The sequence below is a fragment of the Cydia amplana genome, chromosome 6 (genome assembly GCF_948474715.1).
Source record: "Cydia amplana chromosome 6, ilCydAmpl1.1, whole genome shotgun sequence".
Classification (NCBI taxonomy): domain Eukaryota; kingdom Metazoa; phylum Arthropoda; class Insecta; order Lepidoptera; family Tortricidae; genus Cydia; species Cydia amplana.
This window is the reverse complement of record NC_086074.1, coordinates 3,059,901-3,080,264: the sequence shown is the minus strand read 5'-3', so window position 1 is coordinate 3,080,264 and position 20,364 is coordinate 3,059,901. Positions and strand designations below refer to the sequence as shown.

Here is a 20,364-nt window from a genome sequence, read left to right as displayed (position 1 = left end):
AGACTGAGCATAGTAACGCTACCCCCTCTGCCACTTATACGGTAGTTTTACTCCATCTTCGAGTCAATCCCGTGCCGTGATTGGTCCGTGTCTTTGAACGGACGGCACGGGATTCGCTCACCTCGTCCCCCCGCACCCCGTATTTTTGGCAGCATCGGTTTCATGAAATAATTGCTCTAAACTCAGTCTAGAGGATTCCTAGTCTATGAGCGAAAGCATCCAACTCATTGGGGGTAGTTGGCGTAAAAATATTCAATAGCTTGAGCCCGGAAACCAAAGAGGCAACTTCTTATAAGATGTTTGTCAGTAAACTCAAAAAATATTTAATTGATAAAGCCTTTTATAGTGTTAATGAATTTTATGGACATTGATTATATAATTATTTTAAGAATTCATTTTGTGGGTATTAATATTGTGTAATATTTTTTCTTACTTTAGGTTTAATTCGTTTTAGATGTGTGTGTGTGTGTGTGTTTTTTTATTTTTGTATGTTATTGACATGTACGTTTACACCGTATTAAACGAATTAAATTGAATTAAAATCTTGGTACACCTAGCCACAAAATGACATGGTCACTTTATAAATGAATTAATTTACAAATGTATTTTTTATGGTATATAGAAGGCAAATGAGCAGACGAAACGCCTGATGGTAAACGATTACCGTCGTCCATGAACACTCGCAATACCAGAAGTCTCCATACAATTTTGCAGCTCGCTATAGGTATAGGTACATGTTAGATATGTATGCATTATTAACTAAAATATAGCTTGTATCAAATTGATGTAAACTAAAACTGTACTGCCTAAAACATTATTGATCCTGTGTTCATTCTAGATTTCACTCCAAAACTTGACCAATTTGGAAGTGTACTAAAATCTGTGACTAAAATAGTGTGCTTTTTCTGTGAGAGATACCATTTCTGCTACTCAAACTAGATTGAATTGAATACTTCAATCTAACTTTACCAACTACCGAGTAAGTGAAGGTTGTACCCACTAAGGACTAACAATGCAGCATATCGCTGGCCTAAGCACTGATCTTCCATAGGGATGATGACGCATGTTGAATTTTATAACAAAATCTAGTAAAATAGATAGCAAACAAGCAATTTATCACAATAATCTGGATATTAAAATAAAATATGGAAATGTTACAAAATTTAAGTTTTTTTTAAATTTCCAAAAACGATAAAAGTAAGGGTACCATTCCATTCCTTACATTTACCCAAAAAAATATTGTATAGCAACTATATACATAAACGCAATATTTCACCAACAAAAACGCAATTTTCTTGTTTTGTCCATACGACAAGATGGGCTCTCAGAGACCTTGACGTCACGTTCATTTATCGTTTTGTTTAGGGCGTTTCGCGAGTGAAGTGCGACTGTCGGCCTTTGACTACAATTTTTGACTTTTGTGTTACTTTAATGCAATGGGTCCCATATAGACATTTGATCCTAATAACAAAACCCGATCGATTGATACCATAAATGAAAATTAGTCATGTAGCCTATTGAGGCCATTTGGTGAGGTAACGGTAGATATCACCCGAAAAATATAAAACAAACAAAAAGAAAGCATGGATTCCTTGGTTTACCTGTCAAAGTTGGCGGGGAACAGTTTAGGCGCGCCGGCATTGTCCACTACTGGGGTGAAAGTGCTCAGGTCGGATGTATACATGACGGTGTATGCCGTCGCCCAGCCGTTCGGCCCGCCCGCGGTCTTGATACCAGTGATATTTCGAGGTGCGGTGAAGTCAAACTGGTAAAGAAAAGGTGCAAGACATTAACTCCTACTACTACAAGGAAATATCTCATTAGCAATATTTCATATAGATGCTCTAATTCCCGAACTAGATCAAAAGCTTTATTTGCCATTCCATTCTGTCGTACTAGGTACTTCAAAAACTCATATCTTGCTAGAGCATGCTCAATGTATAACTCTAAATATTCCAATTTTGATGTGTTCAATATGAAGCTGGGTAAATTTCTCACTTCAATAAAAAAATAACATAAACCCTAACTCAGTAATAATTACAACGATGTACCTAACAAACTAACATTAGCATAGGATGTAAATCTATTTTTTTTTCCTTTCTTTCTCGTCTCTTCACGATTTAACTAACAAGTTTAGTTAAAATAATACAGTAGTTAAAATGAAACAATAATGTAGTTCAATAACTTTCAGTTTGCTTGATTGCTTTGGATAATACGTTTTGTATTTTTGGTATTCTATTAAGTACTTCCCTTTGAGCATATCTGCTTTAATTTACTAGTGGAAACTGTTTTGGCTTGTGTTTTATTAATATTAATTCATATTGTGTAAGATTGAAAGCTGTTTGTTTCCCAATAAAATAAAATAAATAAATAAGTACTGCCTATCTGCCAACGAGACACTTGCGTGGAAGGTAAGAATACAACATCCTGGAGCCAGTAATGTGCCCGTTGGCCGCCAAGAGACGTCAACTGACCCGCGCGGCTACAACAGGGATCGGAACCGGTTTTTTGCAAAAACTTAGAAATAAACTTCAAACTTCAAACATTTTATTGCCACAAAAAAAACTCACTAGCTAATACATATGTACTTAATAATTAATCTATCGTTACAAATATTGTGAGGCAATAGGTTTCAGTCTCAGCATGTGCTGTGCCGGAGGCTCAGCGCTGGTTTTCAGACCGAGCCTTTGAGTTGTGTCGGTCACAAACAAACAAACCTCAGATTTTGGTGGTGCTTGTAGGTACATCTAGGTGACACTCAATATATCGAAAAAATGAAAAGAGAAAGAACATATTGAACATTACAATTTCTTACAATATCTTACAATCTTACAATAACCATATTTTTCGAATTATTTTTTACTCGAAAAGTAGGACTCAGTTGTGTTTTTAGGTTACGACTTCGTATTATTAGATTGCCCAATTAGAAATGAAGTAATTAGCAAAGAACGAAAAAATACCGTTTCCGTTCCCATACAAAAAATACCAGTATCCGATCCCTGGGCTACAACTCAATATCAACCTTCGTGTATTCCGACTAGGTTCACGATGACGCGCCGCGCGACGATAGACGTGCCGTTCAAAAGGTTAAGTGTATATTCTTATAATGGGCTTTATTATCGTGTAATTATGCCGGGTTACATTCGAGCCGATCGTTTTTCGACCACATTTATCTGCAAACTTCACAGATATTTTGGGTAGCCCGTGTTTTTGTATGCAAGAACTGTGTATGGGCTTTCGGATAGGTCTTCAATAGGTAGCTGAAGTACAATGAAATTTACGAAATTTCAGACGTAATTTGAAAGTAGTTCAGCGAAAAACCGTAAATTTAAGAGGTTGTGACACTCATTGTATATTGCATAGTATGAATCTGCTAAGCCGCACTCTACAGCTTTCACAAACCCTCCCCATTACGTCCATTTACACGCCAAATTTGCCCCTTTACCAGTGGGGAGACACTCCTGACTTCGGGTAAACGCGGCTCCGTTCGGCTCAGCATTGCTCCGAGCAATTATTAGAGTTGACATAGCTTGATGTCCTTTTGCGTGCACGACCACAGATGAAGATAATGACTTGAATTTTGACAACCCTAAATAGCCGACAGGGATAGTGCCATAAGTTAGAAAGGGATATCATGATTCGACCCTGAATCGCTGTCAAACTTCGGTTTTGTAGGAAGTGTCCTTTCTGTACGGTAGTACTATACAACTGTGCCTTTACTAACTTTTGTACACCTACCATGATCCATTCGCCGGGCGTGCTGTACAAAGGCCTCCACCCCCTCTGCCCTGACAGCGCGAAGTACTTCCTATCCTCGTTCTTGGAGCTGACTTCTATACTCTGTACGGGGAGGTCAGCCGCCAAGCCGAGGGGCTCCGTGCATTGCAGGGGGGCGAGTGTTGTCGTGGGTGTCGCTGTAAGACAAGTAACTGTTCACCACACCATCTGGTAAAGGCTCTCTTGATTGTTCAAAAACTGATAGCAACGTTGCATTTTATTCACATGTGAGACAAAGTAATGAAATGCAAAATTTTAGTTGTTTTCTTATGTTTGCTGGTAGAATTGACTTGATATGAAATGATGATTTTGAATGATAAATATTTAATAACATTCATTAGGATTTGAATTTGGTTTGATTTTGTTTGATAACTTCCAGTTAAAATTTTCTTCGGGTTGGTGTGGTTAAAAATTTTGTTTCACTCGGGGGCAAATTTTGTTTTTTAACCCTTGTGCTTTGGAACCCTCGCAACGCTCAAGATTCCATTTTCGAACCACTCGCTGCGCTCGTGTATCAATTTTGGAATCTTTCGCTTGCTTGGTATCGATATTAGTACGAGCGGTTAAACAACAACTTTGCCTCCTTGTAAAACAAATAACTATTATAGTCTTGCTACTTATGATTTCGATAATCCGAGCCCTCAGCATATGTATCCGTGCGACACGGCACAGATTCAAATCCATCCTACATTTCTTCGGTTTCAATAACGTTGCAGTCCTACCCAACCCGTCTACCTCCACCCTGCACTAACCATGCTGTTGTTGCTCATTTCTATTTTTTTTATAATATTAAATACTTAAGAGTTGCTAGATTTTACGCCCTTTAAAATTAATGGTGTTATTCATAAACGCATACAAGCCTGCATTAGCTATGAATCGTTTGTATTTATCTGTCATTTACCTTACGGATTTGTAAGAAATGGATCCTTTACCGTACATCGACAACTGTAATGAAATAAAAAACTATAGGTATACAAGTTTAAAATACTTACGGTACGGTTCAAAGCAGCCTATAGGCTCGATCCTCATCTCGATGTTGTTTTTCCACTTGGCCGGTAAAACTTTTAAGTACCGCGCATTTAAGGGAGGTCGGAATTCCGTAGTGACCACGCTATCCCTGTTGAAACACAAAAATATTGTACAGTTAACTTTTACAGTCATACAGTCAGCAGCAGAAGTCGCTAAGCGGGCCAGGTGTTCAAAATGATCTTGACGCGATTTTATTGTTAAGAGGATAAGAGCGTGTCAAGGTAATTTTGAACACCTCGCCCGCTTAGCAACTTCTGATGCTGACTGTAAATCGGACATAACGAAGAAACACCGCAATCTAAAATCTAATTAACGCAAATTTTGCCAGCTGGAATATCCAACGGGCGAAGCGTCAAATTTTATTTAGAACCTATTATTGGTAAAGATACTGTCTGTCTCTATGTATGCTTAGATCTTTAAAAATACGCAACGGATTTTGATGCGGTTTTTTTAATAGGTAGAGTGATTTAAGAGGAAGGTTTATGTATAATTTGTTAACACGTACGAAGCCGGGACGGATCGCTAGTTTGCAATAAAAATGGCTTTTGAACTGATACTTACGTGTCCAAATTATTTGTAGTGAAGTGCTCTAGGTGGACAGTTTGAATTGAAATTCCTAAGGCTCAAGAGCTACATGAGCTTATTCCACTGTCCCCATTCTACCATCGGACTTTTAGACGCACGGCCGGTTTCCATGCTTACTTGGTAGATATTCCACCAATTCGCACGAAGCGCTTTGCTTCCTCTTTTCTTATGCGCACTGCCAAGGAATGGAATTCCTTGCCGGCGTCTATATTTCCGAGCTCATATAACCCGGCAACCTTCAAATCAAGGGTGAACAGGCACCTTCTGGGCAGGCTCGCTCTATCGTAGGCCACGTCTTCGCCTCGGCTAGTCTGTGGCCATGAGTAAGCCCATTAATTATAAAAAAAAAGGTTACCTGTCGAAGTTGGCAGGGAAGATCGCAGGCGCACCGGACGAGTCCACCACCGGGTGGAAAGTGGCCAAGTCGGACGTGTACATGACTGTATAGGCGGTCACCCAGCCGTTGACACCGCCTTTGGTTTTGATGCCGGTTATGTTGCGCGGGGCGGTGAAGTCGAACTAGTAGAAAATAAATAATGCAATTAATATATATGTGATTACCACGGACTTTTTAGACTTGGATGAGAGAAGTTAGGTTATATCTAACTCTACTGAGTGCGGGCAACCTTTGTACAATTGCTCCCTTCCTTAGTTGTATTTGAAGACGATTTCTTATTGAAGTGGGTGATTTGTGCTGTTTTGTATTGGAAAATTCCCCATAAGATTTGTTTTGCTATTTCTGAGGGGTCTTTTTCCATGTAAGTAGATTCTCGATTTCGGAAATTCACCAGTCAACGTAGCTCCGACGTAATTCCCGTTTTTAAACCGTAGAACCGCGTCATAGAACGACGACGTAGAACGACGATAAAAAAAAACCACAGTGTCACCGAAATATTTTTTAGCTTGTAAGTTTTTTAATATTGTATGTATGTTAATTTGTAAGGTATGTATCTATTAGCCTTAGTTGCCTGATAATAAAGGTTTTTTTTTAAAGAACAAAATTGAACTATAACGGAATAAAAGATGGTCCAAACTGCAAAAATGACTCTTGTTCTTAGGAGGATATTGATTATTAGCCCCTGGCTGCCATTTGCGACTCACCATGATCCATTCCCCAGGCGTGCTGTACAACGGCCGCCATCCCCTTTGTCCCGACAGCGCGAAGTACTTCCTATCCTCGCTGTTGGAGCTCACTTCAATGCTGTCGATGGGCAGGTCGGCTGCTAGCCCGAGAGGCTCTGTGCATTGCAAAGGCTCGAGCTGAAAAAAGACAATACCTTTACTGGCGCAGTCGGTAGGATGAGACGTGATTTGTTGTGTGAAACAAGTTTATTCTAGGTTGTTTAACATTTTGTTACAAGCTTTTCAATTAACATGCCTAACTAACTATGTACCTAGCTAACTAACTATGTATGTATAACAGGGATGATGACACATGTTGAATTTTATAACAAAATCTAGTAAAATAGATAGCAAACGAGCAATTTATCACAATAATGTGGATATTAAAATAAAATATGGAAATGTTACAAAAATACAGGACCTGAAAGTTACAAAATTTAAGTTCTTTTTAACTTCCAAAAATGATAAAAGCAAGGGTACCATTCGATTCCTTACATTTCATCCAAAAAAGTATTGTACTGCAACTATATACATAAACGCAATATTTCACCGACAAAAACGCAATTTTCTTGTTTTGTCCATCCTACAAGATGTGGGCTCTCAGAGACCTTGACGTCACGTTCCCTTATCGTTTTGTTTAGGGCGTTTCGCGAGTGAAGTGCGACTGTCGGCCTTTGACTACAATTTCTGACTTTTGTGTTACTTTAATGTAATGGGTCCCATATAGACATTTGATCCTAAAAACAAACCCGATCGATATTCTTACAAGTTAAATTTGACCCACATCCCGACTTCCATTGATACTGAAAATTTGCAGAAATTATGTAAGTCGGGTGACAATGCAATATTATGATACCATCGAGCTGATCTGATGATGGAGACAGGAGATGGCCATAGGAACTCTGTGATAAAACAACGAAATCTAAATCGAAATCTGTGTTTGGGATTTTTAGAATTATCTGAGTATTAGTTGCCTGTGTTAAAAAAAGTACAGTCAGCGTTAAAAGCTTGTACCAAAAATGTATTTAACTTCCATTGTAGAAACATAATTTTATTTACGTATTCTAAGACACTAGCTTTCATGGAATGGGCCACTGTAGTTTTAGTCAGTTTTATGACGCCGTTGCAGCTAAATAGCGGACCCGACGAAAACTAAAGGAAGCCAAAATACCCTTAATTGTACCATAATAAGGCTAGAAGCTTTCCTGTACTATACAAATTGTACAATAGAACATAGGAAAACAATCTCCGATACAGACCCGAATAATTTACCACAGTTGACTCCTAATATTAAACTGTGTTAGTTTTTAGGGTTCCGTACCCAAAGGGTAAAAACGGGACCCTATTACTAAGGCTCCGCTGTCCGTCCGTCCATCTGTCACCAGGCTGTATCTCACGAACCGTGATAGCTAGACAGTTGAAATTTTCACAGATGATGTATTTCTGTTGCCGCTATAACAACAAATACTAAAAACAGAATAAAATAAAGATTTAAGTGGGGCTCCCATACAACAAACGTGATTTTTGACCGAAGTTAAGCAACGTCGGGCGGGGTCAGTACTTGGATGGGTGATCGTTTTTTTGTTTGTTTTTTTGCTTGTTTTGCTCTATTTTTTGTTGATGGTGCGGAACCCTCCGTGCGCGAGTCCGACTCGCACTTGGCCGGTATTTGTCACTCACCGTGGTAGCAACAGTAGTTGTAGTGGTGGTGGTAACATCTCCGCAGCCAATCAGCTCGAAGCGTACAGCAATATTGTCGTGCCAGGTCAGAGGCCTGATGCGGACGAACTTCGCTTCGATCGGGGGCGTGAACATCTGCTTTACTGCGCCGACGTGGTCTACTGGGCCGCGGAACACCTTCGAAAATTATACGGTGAAGTGGAAACTGCTAATGCAAATAGTACCAGGATCAAAATACATAATAAGATAAGATAACATGTCGAAGTGGTGTCGACATATGTGACGTTCCACGGTAAAAGGTACCTTATGGCCGCTGGCGCTTACGTCGCATAGCGCCGCGATAATATTGGAGCGGCGTTAATAATAGCGTAAGCGCCAACCGCCATAAGGTACCTTTACCCGTGGGACGTCACATATGAAGAGCGATTTGGGCGTTTTCTAAAATAAATATTGAAAACCTGGTTCTTTGAAATCTGGACATTATTGGGCTCATTCTACTCAGAATCGACTGCATTCTCCATCCTACCATTAAAATAAGAAGTCCCAAAATGGCAATCCATTACGTCACGTTTTAGTGTGAAAACTAGCGTGCGTGACGTAGTGGAAAGTAAGGTACAATTTTTGTAAGTTTTTTTAGAATCGGGGTTGAATATTCTGAGGTAAAAAAATCCAAAAACACCAGGATCTGTGAGAATCAGATTTTCAGAAGTTTTAAAGTACTTCTTGATATAAATTTACCTGTCGATCACCCTTCGGTCCCTTCACATACGAGAACACATGTCCGTCATCGCCATACATGACCTCATAACTGGTCACGTATTGGTCGTACATCGGGCTGCCTTGTATGACCACACCGTAGACCGGTTGGGCGGTCGGCAGCTCTACTTGGATAAACTGGTCTGTGTCTTGGTTGGCTGCGAGCCAGCTTCCTCCTGGGTAGGAAAGATGTTTGTATTTGATTTGACTTTAGTATTTATAAAAAAAAAGAAAAAAAAGCGGCCAAGTGCGAGTCGGACTCGCCCATGAAGGGTTCCGTATTTAGGCGATTTATGACGTATTAAAAAAAAACTACTTACTAGATCTCGTTCAAACCAATTTTCGGTGGAAGTTTGCACGGTAATGTACATCATATATTTTTTTTAGTTTTATCATTCTGTTATTTTAGAAGTTACAGGGGGGGGGGGGGACACACATTTTACCACTTTGGAAGTGTCTCTCGCGCAAACTATTCAGTTTAGAAAAAAATGATATTAGAAACCTCAATATCATTTTTGAAGACCTATCCATAGATACCCCACACGTATAGGTTTGATGAAAAAAAAAATTTTGAGTTTCAGTTCTAAGTATAGGGAACCCCAAAATTTTATTGTTTTTTTTCTATTTTTGTGTGAAAATCTTAATGCGGTTCACAGAATACATCTACTTACCAAGTTTCAACAGTATAGTTCTTATAGTTTCGGAGAAAAGTGACTGTGACATACACGGACAGACGGACAGACAGACAGACAGACAGACATGACGAATCTACGGAACCCTAAAAAAGGATGGGTTAAAGTAAAACTTTGTTTCATGGTAAGTGCACTGATGAACACGGACAAACAATGGCTTGAAGATCATAAAATGTCTGTATTAAGCTTAGAATAAATTTAAAAGTGTAAAAAATTACTGTCTTGGGTGAGACTTGAACACACGGCCTCTGGATCGATACTCCAGCGCTCTGCCATCTGAGCCACCAAGACCTTTCCATAGCCAACAAATCTTTCCACCATATGGGTCAAGGGGACCCGAGCGACATCTACCGTAAGAGCGTTACCGTAATAGCATCGGTTGCAGACTTTTGAAATAGGCTGCTTCAAAATGAATTCGACCAATCTGACCACCAATTGACAAATTTAGATTTTTATTATTACGATGAAGTATACCCACAGAATACGTGTTAATTTTATAAATGAGATTGATTTTGAATGGTTTAAGGTTTCCCCAAATGGCGCTCTCTTATATTTATTAATTTCCAAAAAGGCATAAAGTACCATTCGATTCCTTAGCTACTATACATATTTAAACGCAATACTTGACATAAAATCGCAATTTCTCCTGTTTTCCGAACTTCATGATGGGCTCTCAGTGACCGTGACGTCACGATCACTTATCGTTTTGTTAGGAGCGTTTCGCGAGTGAAGTACGACTGTCCAACTTTGACTTTCATTTCTGACTTTTGTATTGCTTTAATGCAATGGGTCCCACATAGACATTTGATTCTAAAAACAACCCTGATCGATTGATACCATTAATAAAAATTGTTCATCTAGGCCAGCGGTCGGCAACCTTTTAGCAGCCAAGGGCCACATAGTAGTTAACGAAGTTGACGCGGGCCGTACTTTGTTAATATTTATGACTTTATCAGACATTGTCGTATGTCAATATTACAAAATAGCCAGGGAGGCTCGCGGGCCGCAAGTGACAGGTTCACGGGCCGCAGGTTGCCGACCGCTGATCTAGCCTATTTATAATGTTTGCCATTCATCATTATTCCATTCGTATAAAATAAAGAAACACTTACCAGAACCCCCTTCAGCCTTTCCGTTGAGCTTGGCGTATTGCGGAGCGAAATGTTCCTTGTCAAACGAACTGGCGGTGAAAGACGAGGCGGGCAGCGGTTCTCCTTGCCACAGTAGGTTCTTGTATCTGGATACAAAACCATACTTTAATTTTAAAGTAAGCACATGATTGTCGATATCAGCCAGCCTATTATGGATAGCTTTATCCATCTTTATCCACGTGATAAAATAACTGTCACTGTTTAACACCGTGGGAAAGAAAGTGACGGACACCGTTTTATCACGCTGTCACGTAGACAAGAACGACCATCATATCCGTACAGGGCTCATTTAGACGGCGCGCGAACTCGCATGCGATTTTAGTTACATGGCGGACTGTTGGTTACGTCCAATTCAACGGACTGATCAAAACCCGCAATGTAATGAAACTCGCATGCATACATTGCGTTATTTGATTGCGGTCGGCTGAATTGTTGTAGCCTCATTGGTCCGCAATGTAACTAAAATCGCATGCGAGTTCGCGCGCCGTCTAAAAGAGCCCTAAATGTAGTCTCCCTTTTGGAAACAGGGCAGTTCACACTTGATTGAACAAATTCTGAAATAACTATAAAATTTAAGTGTAGCTTTTTCTGTGAGTAGGTAAGGAAAACGTACTAGTGCTCGACACGCTAATGCCCAATAGATGACACCCTACTGTCACCTCTATTGACAATGACTTAAGTTTCAAGATGACACGTACTGGGACCGCGTCGAGCACCAGTACGTTTACCTTAAATATTTACTGATCTAATGGACCTGTGGATAAATTACAGTCCATATACTCGTAAACTAACCTTCCTCCGACTTGAACGGAACAAAGTGTAAAAGTAATATTTTCATAGGAATTTGCCGTTCATGATGGCACCTTCACACTGTGTCACTTGCAGAACTACATTAAGATAAAGATAAGATAAAAGATAGTTCATTCAAGTAGGCATATTACAATGCGTTTATGAACGTCAAATAAAGCTACACGGGCTCCAACCCTACACCTCTGCCCCGAGAAGATTTAAATCCCCCCTCAATTGGAGGAGGGTATCCCAATATGCGACCGGCAACAAACACATCTTTTCAAAACATGATTGCATCTTATAATTAACATGCATTACGAGTAAATAAGACTGGTCAGACATTGGTCTGACTCTAACCAGGGGGGTGTCACTCCGCAGTTTAGGTACATTTGGCCGGCGCGCCCATCGGACAGGCGTATGGCAGTGGGCTGCCGCTCGGCGCGCACGATTGTCGTGTTGTAGTGTGCACGCACACTCTCTCACATGTACCCTATATATATACCCTAGCATAAGTATCATAGATCAGAATAAACCTATACTCCAGAGATAGTGTTTGTCTTTACGTCCCACACCACATGGCGATCCTGCCAGTGCGGCCTTGCGCTGCACTGGCGGCGCGCCGCGCCAGCCAGAGGACGAACAACAAGAAAACGAAGAATACAAATTAAATCAACAATATTTACAAGGACATTACATTTGATTTCAATCATATTGACAGTTATAGATACTGCACAGTGTGGACAGTTTTGAAAGTTAAACTAGTGCATAAATTAAAGTGTTATAACAACTTTAAAAAAAAAACCTATCGGACTATTGGAACAGTTGATAAGTAGTGATCCGAACTTATAGTGATTTAACGGAATTCTGTTACAAAATTAACGGGAAAAAAAAAAGTTCGACTAAGTAAATAGACAGTAATAAAAACAGTGGAAAAAATAAAGTGCGTATGAATATTTCTCGGGCAGTGAAGTAAACAAAATAATTTAAAGAAAAATAAGGTGTGACTGTAAACGAGACATAAATAAGAATTACCTTAATAAAAATTAAAAATAAAATTGAGACTTGTAATTTTTGTGATGTTGGTTGCTGCTGGGCGTTGCTCGTGTCGGTGGATAAGGGCGTGGTCTGCAGCTACGGGTGCCCTAAGCCAAGGCACGAAGTCCAGCGTATCACAGTGGTAGTAAAAAAGTGAAAAACAGACATAATAATAATTGAAGTGACTTCTATTTTTAAAGTTTTTAATCGTACATTTTTAAGGCATTCATTAACTAATTATTTTATAAGTGTATGAACTATTGATAACATTTCATTTATGATAATGCCGCTAGATGACGAAACACAATATGGATAAAAGGGCGGTCATTATATAACGATTAACGAGAATAATAATTAATTTTCAGTCTTAAGTGTATTTTGGTGCTAATTTTTTTTTCCTATAATTATTATTTTTCCTTGCCTCAATTTGCTTTCCGGTGATCATTCATATTTTTTTCAAATTTGCTTAAGTATTATCAGTACATGAATGACACAATTACTTCATCCTTCTCGAATACCTATAGCCCACATGACGGCGGCGCGTGTACTCCATATATGGAATGGCACGTGAAGTCTGTCATTTCATCTCAAATTTCATAGTCTTCCTGCAGTGTTTTAGATCTTTTGAATTCAATGTAATGTATTAAAACAAATCATACTTGATAAAACTTAACATAATAATATTTTTGTAATAACAAATGCAAAATATAACGCGATACCGCCTTTTAACCATATATCATATTATTATTATACTAGATTAGTGATGTTTTATTAATTAAGGATTATTTTGATTTTAAGACAATTTCTTTTTTGTAATTTAATGTGTTTGGAGTTGACATATAATATGGACTTGACGGATTTAAGATCAAAGTGAAATTAAATAATGACAATATTGATAAATGACGATAAATGAATCGGGTGGTAAAAAAAAGTATTAAATAAAACAGGATTGTGATCGTTTATGAAAAGTTTTATTAGTTGGTATAGGTATGCTTAGGATTGTTTTAAAGCTGGATTTTTATGGCTTGTGGTTTAGAAATGTTTGGGATTGGAAGTTTATGTAAAGAAATAGGATGGAATAGTTTTGAGAGGTATAGTTTGATATGTGTAGATGGAATTGGTTTTTATTTAAGTAGTGCTTGGGAAGGCTGATATATATAAGTTTTTCAAAGAACGATTAGCCTGATCAACTAAGAGTTGTTGAAATTCTTACATGTTGAAGCTTTCATGGTGTTGCGTTATATGGTTGGTTTTTGAATGTTTTGTGTATGAGAGGGAAATATGAAGTAAAATATATAAGTATATAAATTGAACATGCCTATCGCATCTTCGGTGGCCCGAGAGGCGGCCTTGAGCGATACGGTATAGCGAGGGTACGCCAGGATACAAGGCAGGCACGGAATCCTTGGCGTCTGACCATGATTCGATCGAGCATCAATCGTGGAGACTCCTTGGACACATGGAAGGTTTTATGTATGGACGTGTTAAAAGAACTGCCTGAGTGTATAAATAACGAAATAATAGGTGTGCGCGCGTAATAAATAAATTCCTTGTATCCTGAGCAAATAAATAAATAAATGTGTATTAAGGTCGGCCGGCCACAAAATAAATGCGTTGTGTACCCTTGCCGCAAGTGAAGCACACAGGATGCACACTTTGAGTTAAAATAATATAATAAATAAAGTGAAATTTAACACTAATGACGTCTTAAAAACGGAATACTTAATAAACTACTTGCAAGTATGTAACAACAATTATGGATTTGAGAATATGATGTATTGATGTATTAAAATATGATAAATACCGAATGTAAAGTAAAGGTACCTACCTAGGATTGACTAATTAGGCACATGTATTGTGTCCTAAATGGACAAGAACTGTTTTTTATAATAGTGATAATGTTTGAATAATGTGATTTCTTTTTTATTGTGTTTTTTTTTTTATAAATCTTTGTGTTTTTATTTTTCTTATGACTAGTATATAACTGTGTAATGTACCTACTTTGTAATTTCGTTTCGTCATCGAAGCGTGCTGAAATTGTGTTTATTATCTTTGTTTTTTTTTTGCAATTGTCATATGTTAATTATATCTGCTTTGTTTTACGACTAAGGTTTTTCTTTTTGCAATTTTTTTTTTCAAATCTATAACCTTAAACGATAAAAGGGTTACATTGATATTTCGTAGATTTTAATTCAATATTTTTATTTGCATAATTTTTTTGTTATAAATTTTAAAACTGTGTAACTGTGTCCTATTTACTCTTATTAACACTTACTAAATATATGAACAAAAAAAAAAGATTATTATATATTTAAACTTATAATCTTTTTTTTTTCCTTTGGAATGGAGGTGTAGTGTGCACGCACACTCTCTCACATGTACCCTATATATATACCCTAGCATAAGTATCATAGATCAGAATAAACCTATACTCCAGAGATAGTGTTTGTCTTTACGTCCCACACCACAGTGTCACGTGGCGCTCGCGCAAAATTGAAAATACAATGGCTTCGAAACTTACTTCCGTGAGAATCAGACATACTATCTCCGGATAAAAAATGTATGTTTACATAATCAACGTTTGTAATTCCTACATATTTATCTTAAAAATAATAAATCAGTGGGTAATAAAGTCTATTTTTTTATTCAGTAGACTAAAATGACATTTCATAGTATGAAATGACACATGATGTCCATACTATGAAATGTCATTTTAGTCTACCGAATATAAAAATAGACTTTAGGTATAAAAACTTGTCAAGTGATAACCCCGTGCCGACACTCACAGCTCGGTCATAAAACTGCGGCGCGCAAAGGAGATTCACGGTTCGTGCGCGGTTATAAGTTTCAATTTTGCTAGCAGGCGGCGATATATGTAATTTTATACCTAAATCTGACTTTTGTGAAGGAGTGAATTTTCTGTACGGTAGTACTATTAGTTATTCTGTGCTCTAACCTTTCTGGGCTACATTCAGGCGGCGGCGACACGGTGGTCTTCACAATCAATGGCGCCACTGTCGTGACCGTGGTAGGTCGCGTGGCGGGCCTCGGGAACATCATGGGCAGGTGCGAGGGCCCTGGGGGCAGAGCGACGGACACGCATTCGCTGGTGTCGCAGTGCAGGGCGTTGTCGAGGCATTGGCACTTCTTGCATTGCTGGTCTACTACACCACCCGGCTGTAAAAAAAAAATATCTGTATCATGGCTTTCATTTCGTCGTTTATTTTAAAATTTCAAGAAAGTAGTCACACTTAAAAGTATTTAGATTCTTTATTGATTAGATTGGAAGCGCTGGTGGCCTAGCGGTAAGAGCGTGCGACTTTCAATCCGGAGGTCGCCGGTTCGAACCCCGGCTCGTACCGATGAGTTTTTCGGAACTTATGTACGAAATATCATTTGATATTTATCAGTCGCTTTTCGGTGAAGGAAAACATCGTGAGGAAACCGTACTAATCCCAATACGGGCCTAGTTTACCCTCTGGGTTGGAAGGTCAGATGGCAGTCGCTTTCGTAAAAACTAGTGCCCACGCCAATTACTGGGATTAGTTGCCAAGCGGACCCCAGGCTCCCATGAGCCGTGGCAAAATGCCGGGACAACGCGAGGAAGATGATGATTGATTAGATTGGACTGCAGGTTTCCCAAATAAAACCGGTTAAAAGTCAATTTTCACGAAAAACAATTAAATAATGCTGAAACTTAAAGTCGAATATGTGGTGCCGTGACCAGGATGATTACAAAAAATATTTTGTCTTAAATTTCCGAGTACATTTTTAGATTATATCGGTTTTTAATTTAATACAGTTTTTACCGCTTCATGTATTTTTGTGTTCCTGTATATACAGTACAACAATATTTCTAAACCTACCTTAATAACTTGTCCTTCATAATCGCAGGTGCAGTCTTTGAGCGGCACACACGTTTTTTCGTCGCGCCAGCGCGAGGAAAACTCGCATTTTATATTAGCTACCGACTGGTCCACGCAGCCTTCAATGCATTTCTGAAAATATAAAAAAAGCTTTAGTTAATCACAGTCCCAAACTTTTCGGCGTGAGGTTTTTTTTTATGTGATAGCAAACGAGCCGCCTGATGGGAAGCGGTCATCGTCGCCCATGGACATAAGCAACATACCACAGGAGCCACTTAAGCTTAAGGTTTATTTTTTTAAAGGTACTGGGCGTATTTTCATTCAATCGTGAACCTGTTGTCATCCAACCGTCGTTTTCTTACATAACAGATACCAATACGATTTAGAGGCTCCCCCTTTTGCTAAATCTGTGTGACCTACTTAGCATAAAAATAAAATAAAAATTCATAGAAATTTGTATGCAGAGGGGTACCTTTTCTCTGCAGCCTTACTTACTCGTACTTACCATTTAGGAATTGTACATTAAAGGGAGTGAAACAGGAGTCGAAACATCTTTTAATTTCAACTTCCGTTTCACTTTTCGTTGTACCCACGATCGTAGGTAAAAAGGATCGTAGGTTGATTTTTCTCGGACTAAGTACAATGATTGCCTGGTCCATAAAAGGATTTGTTTTTCTACCTCTCCAAACTGGCGCTGTCCTTTCTTCACGACGGCCATCTTGAAGTGGTCGCAGAGGCTGTGGCACTACGTACACTTCTTGAACACCTGTCCGGGAAGGCAGAGAAGACAGAAGGTGTTTATAATAAGTAGATAGGTACCTCTCCAAACTTGCACTGTCCTTTCTTCACAACCGCCATCTTGAAGTGGTCGCAGAGGCTGTCACACGGATACGCGCACTTCTTGAACACCTGTCCTGGAGGGTAGAGGCTTTTTGTCGTGGTTGGTGTGGAAGGTGTTTATAATAAGTAGGTAGGTACCTCTCCAAACTTGCATTGTCCTTTCTTCACGGCGGCCATCTTGAAGTGGTCGCAAAGGCTGTCGCACGGGTATGCGCACTTCTTGAACACTTGACCTGGAGGGCAGACGCTCGGCGTTGTGGGTGTGGATGGTGTGGTAGAAGCGGTGTGTGTCGTGGCTGTGGTAAAATATATCCTTTTAAATTTTAATCAAAATAATTAGACAAATTTTTGAAATTGCAAAATTCCGCAGGCAATTCCGAGGGATCCACGTTAACAGTTATGAATAAGTACGAGTTCAAGAAGCACACGTGTCATGTTTGTCATCTGATGAAAAAATTAACAAAAATTGCGAAAATAATATTTCCAAAATTACGAAGTTATATTGAATTTCTCCAAATTTCTTTCGGAGTACTATCCACGATGACCACGGTCCATTTATTTTCCTGAGAAATTTCTTCATAAACTTCTTCAATATTTATGATTTTTTCTTAGTGCTATTCTACATTTAAACTAATTGCATTTGCTCAAAAACTAACCTGAACCACACTCTGGCCTATCCACAATCACGCTAGCTGGCCAATCACAGACCATCAGCTTCTTGCTATACATGAGCCCCGGAGCGCACGACTTGAGAACCGCGTGGGGTTTGGCAGGGTTCAGCATATGTCGGGTGCACGCGTAGAACTTATTGCACTCGGTTATGTGAGGAGATTACAGCTGGTTCCATCAATACTCCTAATGGTATTATATTAGTTACTCAAAAACTGACCTGTACCACATTCTGGCCTATCCACAATAACGCTAGCTGGCTAATCGCAGACCATCAGCTTCTTGCTATACATGAGCCCCGGAGCGCACGACTTGAGAACCGCGTGGGGTTTGGCAGGGTTCAGCATATGTCGGGTGCACTCGTAGAACTTATTGCACGCGGCTATGTGAGGAGACTACAGCTGGTTCCATTAATATTCCTATATTATATTAGTTACTCAAAAACTCACCTGAACCACATTCCGGCCTATCCACAATAACGCTAGCTGGCCAATCGCAGACCATCAGCTTCTTGCTATACATGAGCCCCGGAGCGCACGACTTGAGAACCGCGTGGGGTTTGGCAGGGTTCAGCATATCTGGGGTGCACTTGTAGAACTTATTGCACTCGGCTATGTGAGGAGATTACAGCTGGTTCCATTAATATTCCTATATTATATTAGTTACTCAAAAACTCACCTGAACCACATTCCGGCCTATCCACAATAACGCTAGCTGGCCAATCGCAGACCATCAGCTTCTTGCTATACATGAGCCCCGGAGCGCACGACTTGAGAACCGCGTGGGGTTTGGCAGGGTTCAGCATATCTGGGGTGCACTTGTAGAACTTATTGCACTCGGCTATGTGAGGAGATTACAGCTGGTTCCATTAATATTCCTATATTATATTAGTTACTCAAAAACTCACCTGAACCACATTCCGGCCTATCCACAATAACGCTAGCTGGCCAATCGCAGACCATCAGCTTCTTGCTATACATGAGCCCCGGAGCGCACGACTTGAGAACCGCGTGGGGTTTGGCAGGGTTCAGCATATCTGGGGTGCACTCGTAGAACTTATTGCAGTCGCTGGGGTGAGGGTAGTTCGGGTGGTTGGAGTTTAGGCATTGGAAGACTTCCCCTCCTTCTTCCTCGTTTTGCGGTTTTGTGGGTTCGGGGAGGGAGCGACCTGGTGGAAAATTCATGTTTAACGTCATATAATAAGCTAGTTTTAGATCGAAACTAAAGGATTTAAGTCTGACCTAGTAGTCAAACCTGTTGAGATGTTGTGCTAGCTCTAAATATAGCGTCTGCTCCGCTAAGATACAGTGACTTTTACTATAGTCAATATTGATCCTTTGTTCTAGAATTCTGATCTGATACTTTGCGTTGAGTAAATGCGTATACCTACTATTTTAATCAAAGGTTTTGATGGTGACTCTTGTTTGAGTATTAAGTATAAGGAATTTTAGTTGTTTTTAGGGTTCCGTACCTCAAAAGGAAAAAAACGGAACCTTTATAAGGTCACTCGTGCGTCTGTATGTCCGTCTGTCACAGCCTATCAAATAAATTTTAAACAATTTTTTGGGGGGTGAATGAGAAAGTTAAAAAATAAAGATGTTCAAACTATATCGTGTTATACCTAGCCTACATCAAATGTAAGAGCTCATTTTGAGAATTGAAATATATTTTTTTATATAATTTTAAAATATATAGGTTAGAAGTTATTTAAGAAAATTTAGAAAAAAGACCATTTCCTCCCCTTTTTCTCCGAAATTCTTTCTGTGGTTTGAACTAAAAAAAAAAATTACAACCACACGCTCATCAAAAATTAGTGTAGCCGAGGACACACCTTTTTCATCATCTTCCGCCTCGCACTGGCACCACACTTGTATCTCAAAGTCCGGGCACGTGTTTCCGATCTCGTTGCACACTAGACCCTTCTCTAAACTGCACTCCACATTCAGGCCGGTGGCCTTGGGAGTCTGGTGGTTCACCGTGGTGCGGCATTTGATGCGAGTCATGTTCTGTTTCCCGCACATTGGCTGCCCGATTTGCTGTAACGGAGGTAAAAATATAATGGTGCTTTTTTCAAAACATGTTAAGAAAAAAATCAAAAGTAACCAAAAAGTTAAATGTAATGTATTTTTCTGTTCTCCGTGCGGAAAACGTGAACTTTCGGCCCGCTGCGCTAAATGAAATTGACGCTTTCCGGCTCCGTCTAACAAAAAAATAGTAGGTATACAAACCTACTTTACTGCCCTAGGTATGTAATAACTCGTGTCGATTTTAAACACTCCCTTCGGTAGTGTTTCAATTAATTGCCACTCGTTGCGAATTTCCTTCTTTTCGCACTTGTATCGTAATGTACTATTGCAGACCTAGGCCAGTAAT

At 39.3% G+C, this 20,364-nt stretch overlaps 1 protein-coding gene across 1 annotated transcript in view; it reads right to left on the bottom strand.

Moving 5' to 3' along the window:
- LOC134649117 (hemocytin) overlaps positions 1–20,364 on the bottom strand; it is a 126,209-nt gene that overhangs the window by 51,568 nt on the left and 54,277 nt on the right. Inside the window, exons 33-48 of the mRNA XM_063503833.1 lie at positions 19,823–20,027; positions 18,899–19,159; positions 18,670–18,831; positions 18,441–18,602; positions 17,471–17,618; positions 17,302–17,410; positions 16,483–16,614; positions 15,573–15,793; positions 10,754–10,878; positions 8,932–9,125; positions 8,194–8,370; positions 6,493–6,651; positions 5,747–5,910; positions 4,770–4,894; positions 3,739–3,914; positions 1,602–1,765 (exon numbers count right to left, since the gene is read on the bottom strand). Of these exons, the coding sequence (XP_063359903.1) occupies positions 1,602–1,765; positions 3,739–3,914; positions 4,770–4,894; positions 5,747–5,910; positions 6,493–6,651; positions 8,194–8,370; positions 8,932–9,125; positions 10,754–10,878; positions 15,573–15,793; positions 16,483–16,614; positions 17,302–17,410; positions 17,471–17,618; positions 18,441–18,602; positions 18,670–18,831; positions 18,899–19,159; positions 19,823–20,027 (2,684 nt within the window). The remainder of the gene's footprint in view (positions 1–1,601; positions 1,766–3,738; positions 3,915–4,769; positions 4,895–5,746; positions 5,911–6,492; positions 6,652–8,193; positions 8,371–8,931; positions 9,126–10,753; positions 10,879–15,572; positions 15,794–16,482; positions 16,615–17,301; positions 17,411–17,470; positions 17,619–18,440; positions 18,603–18,669; positions 18,832–18,898; positions 19,160–19,822; positions 20,028–20,364) is intronic.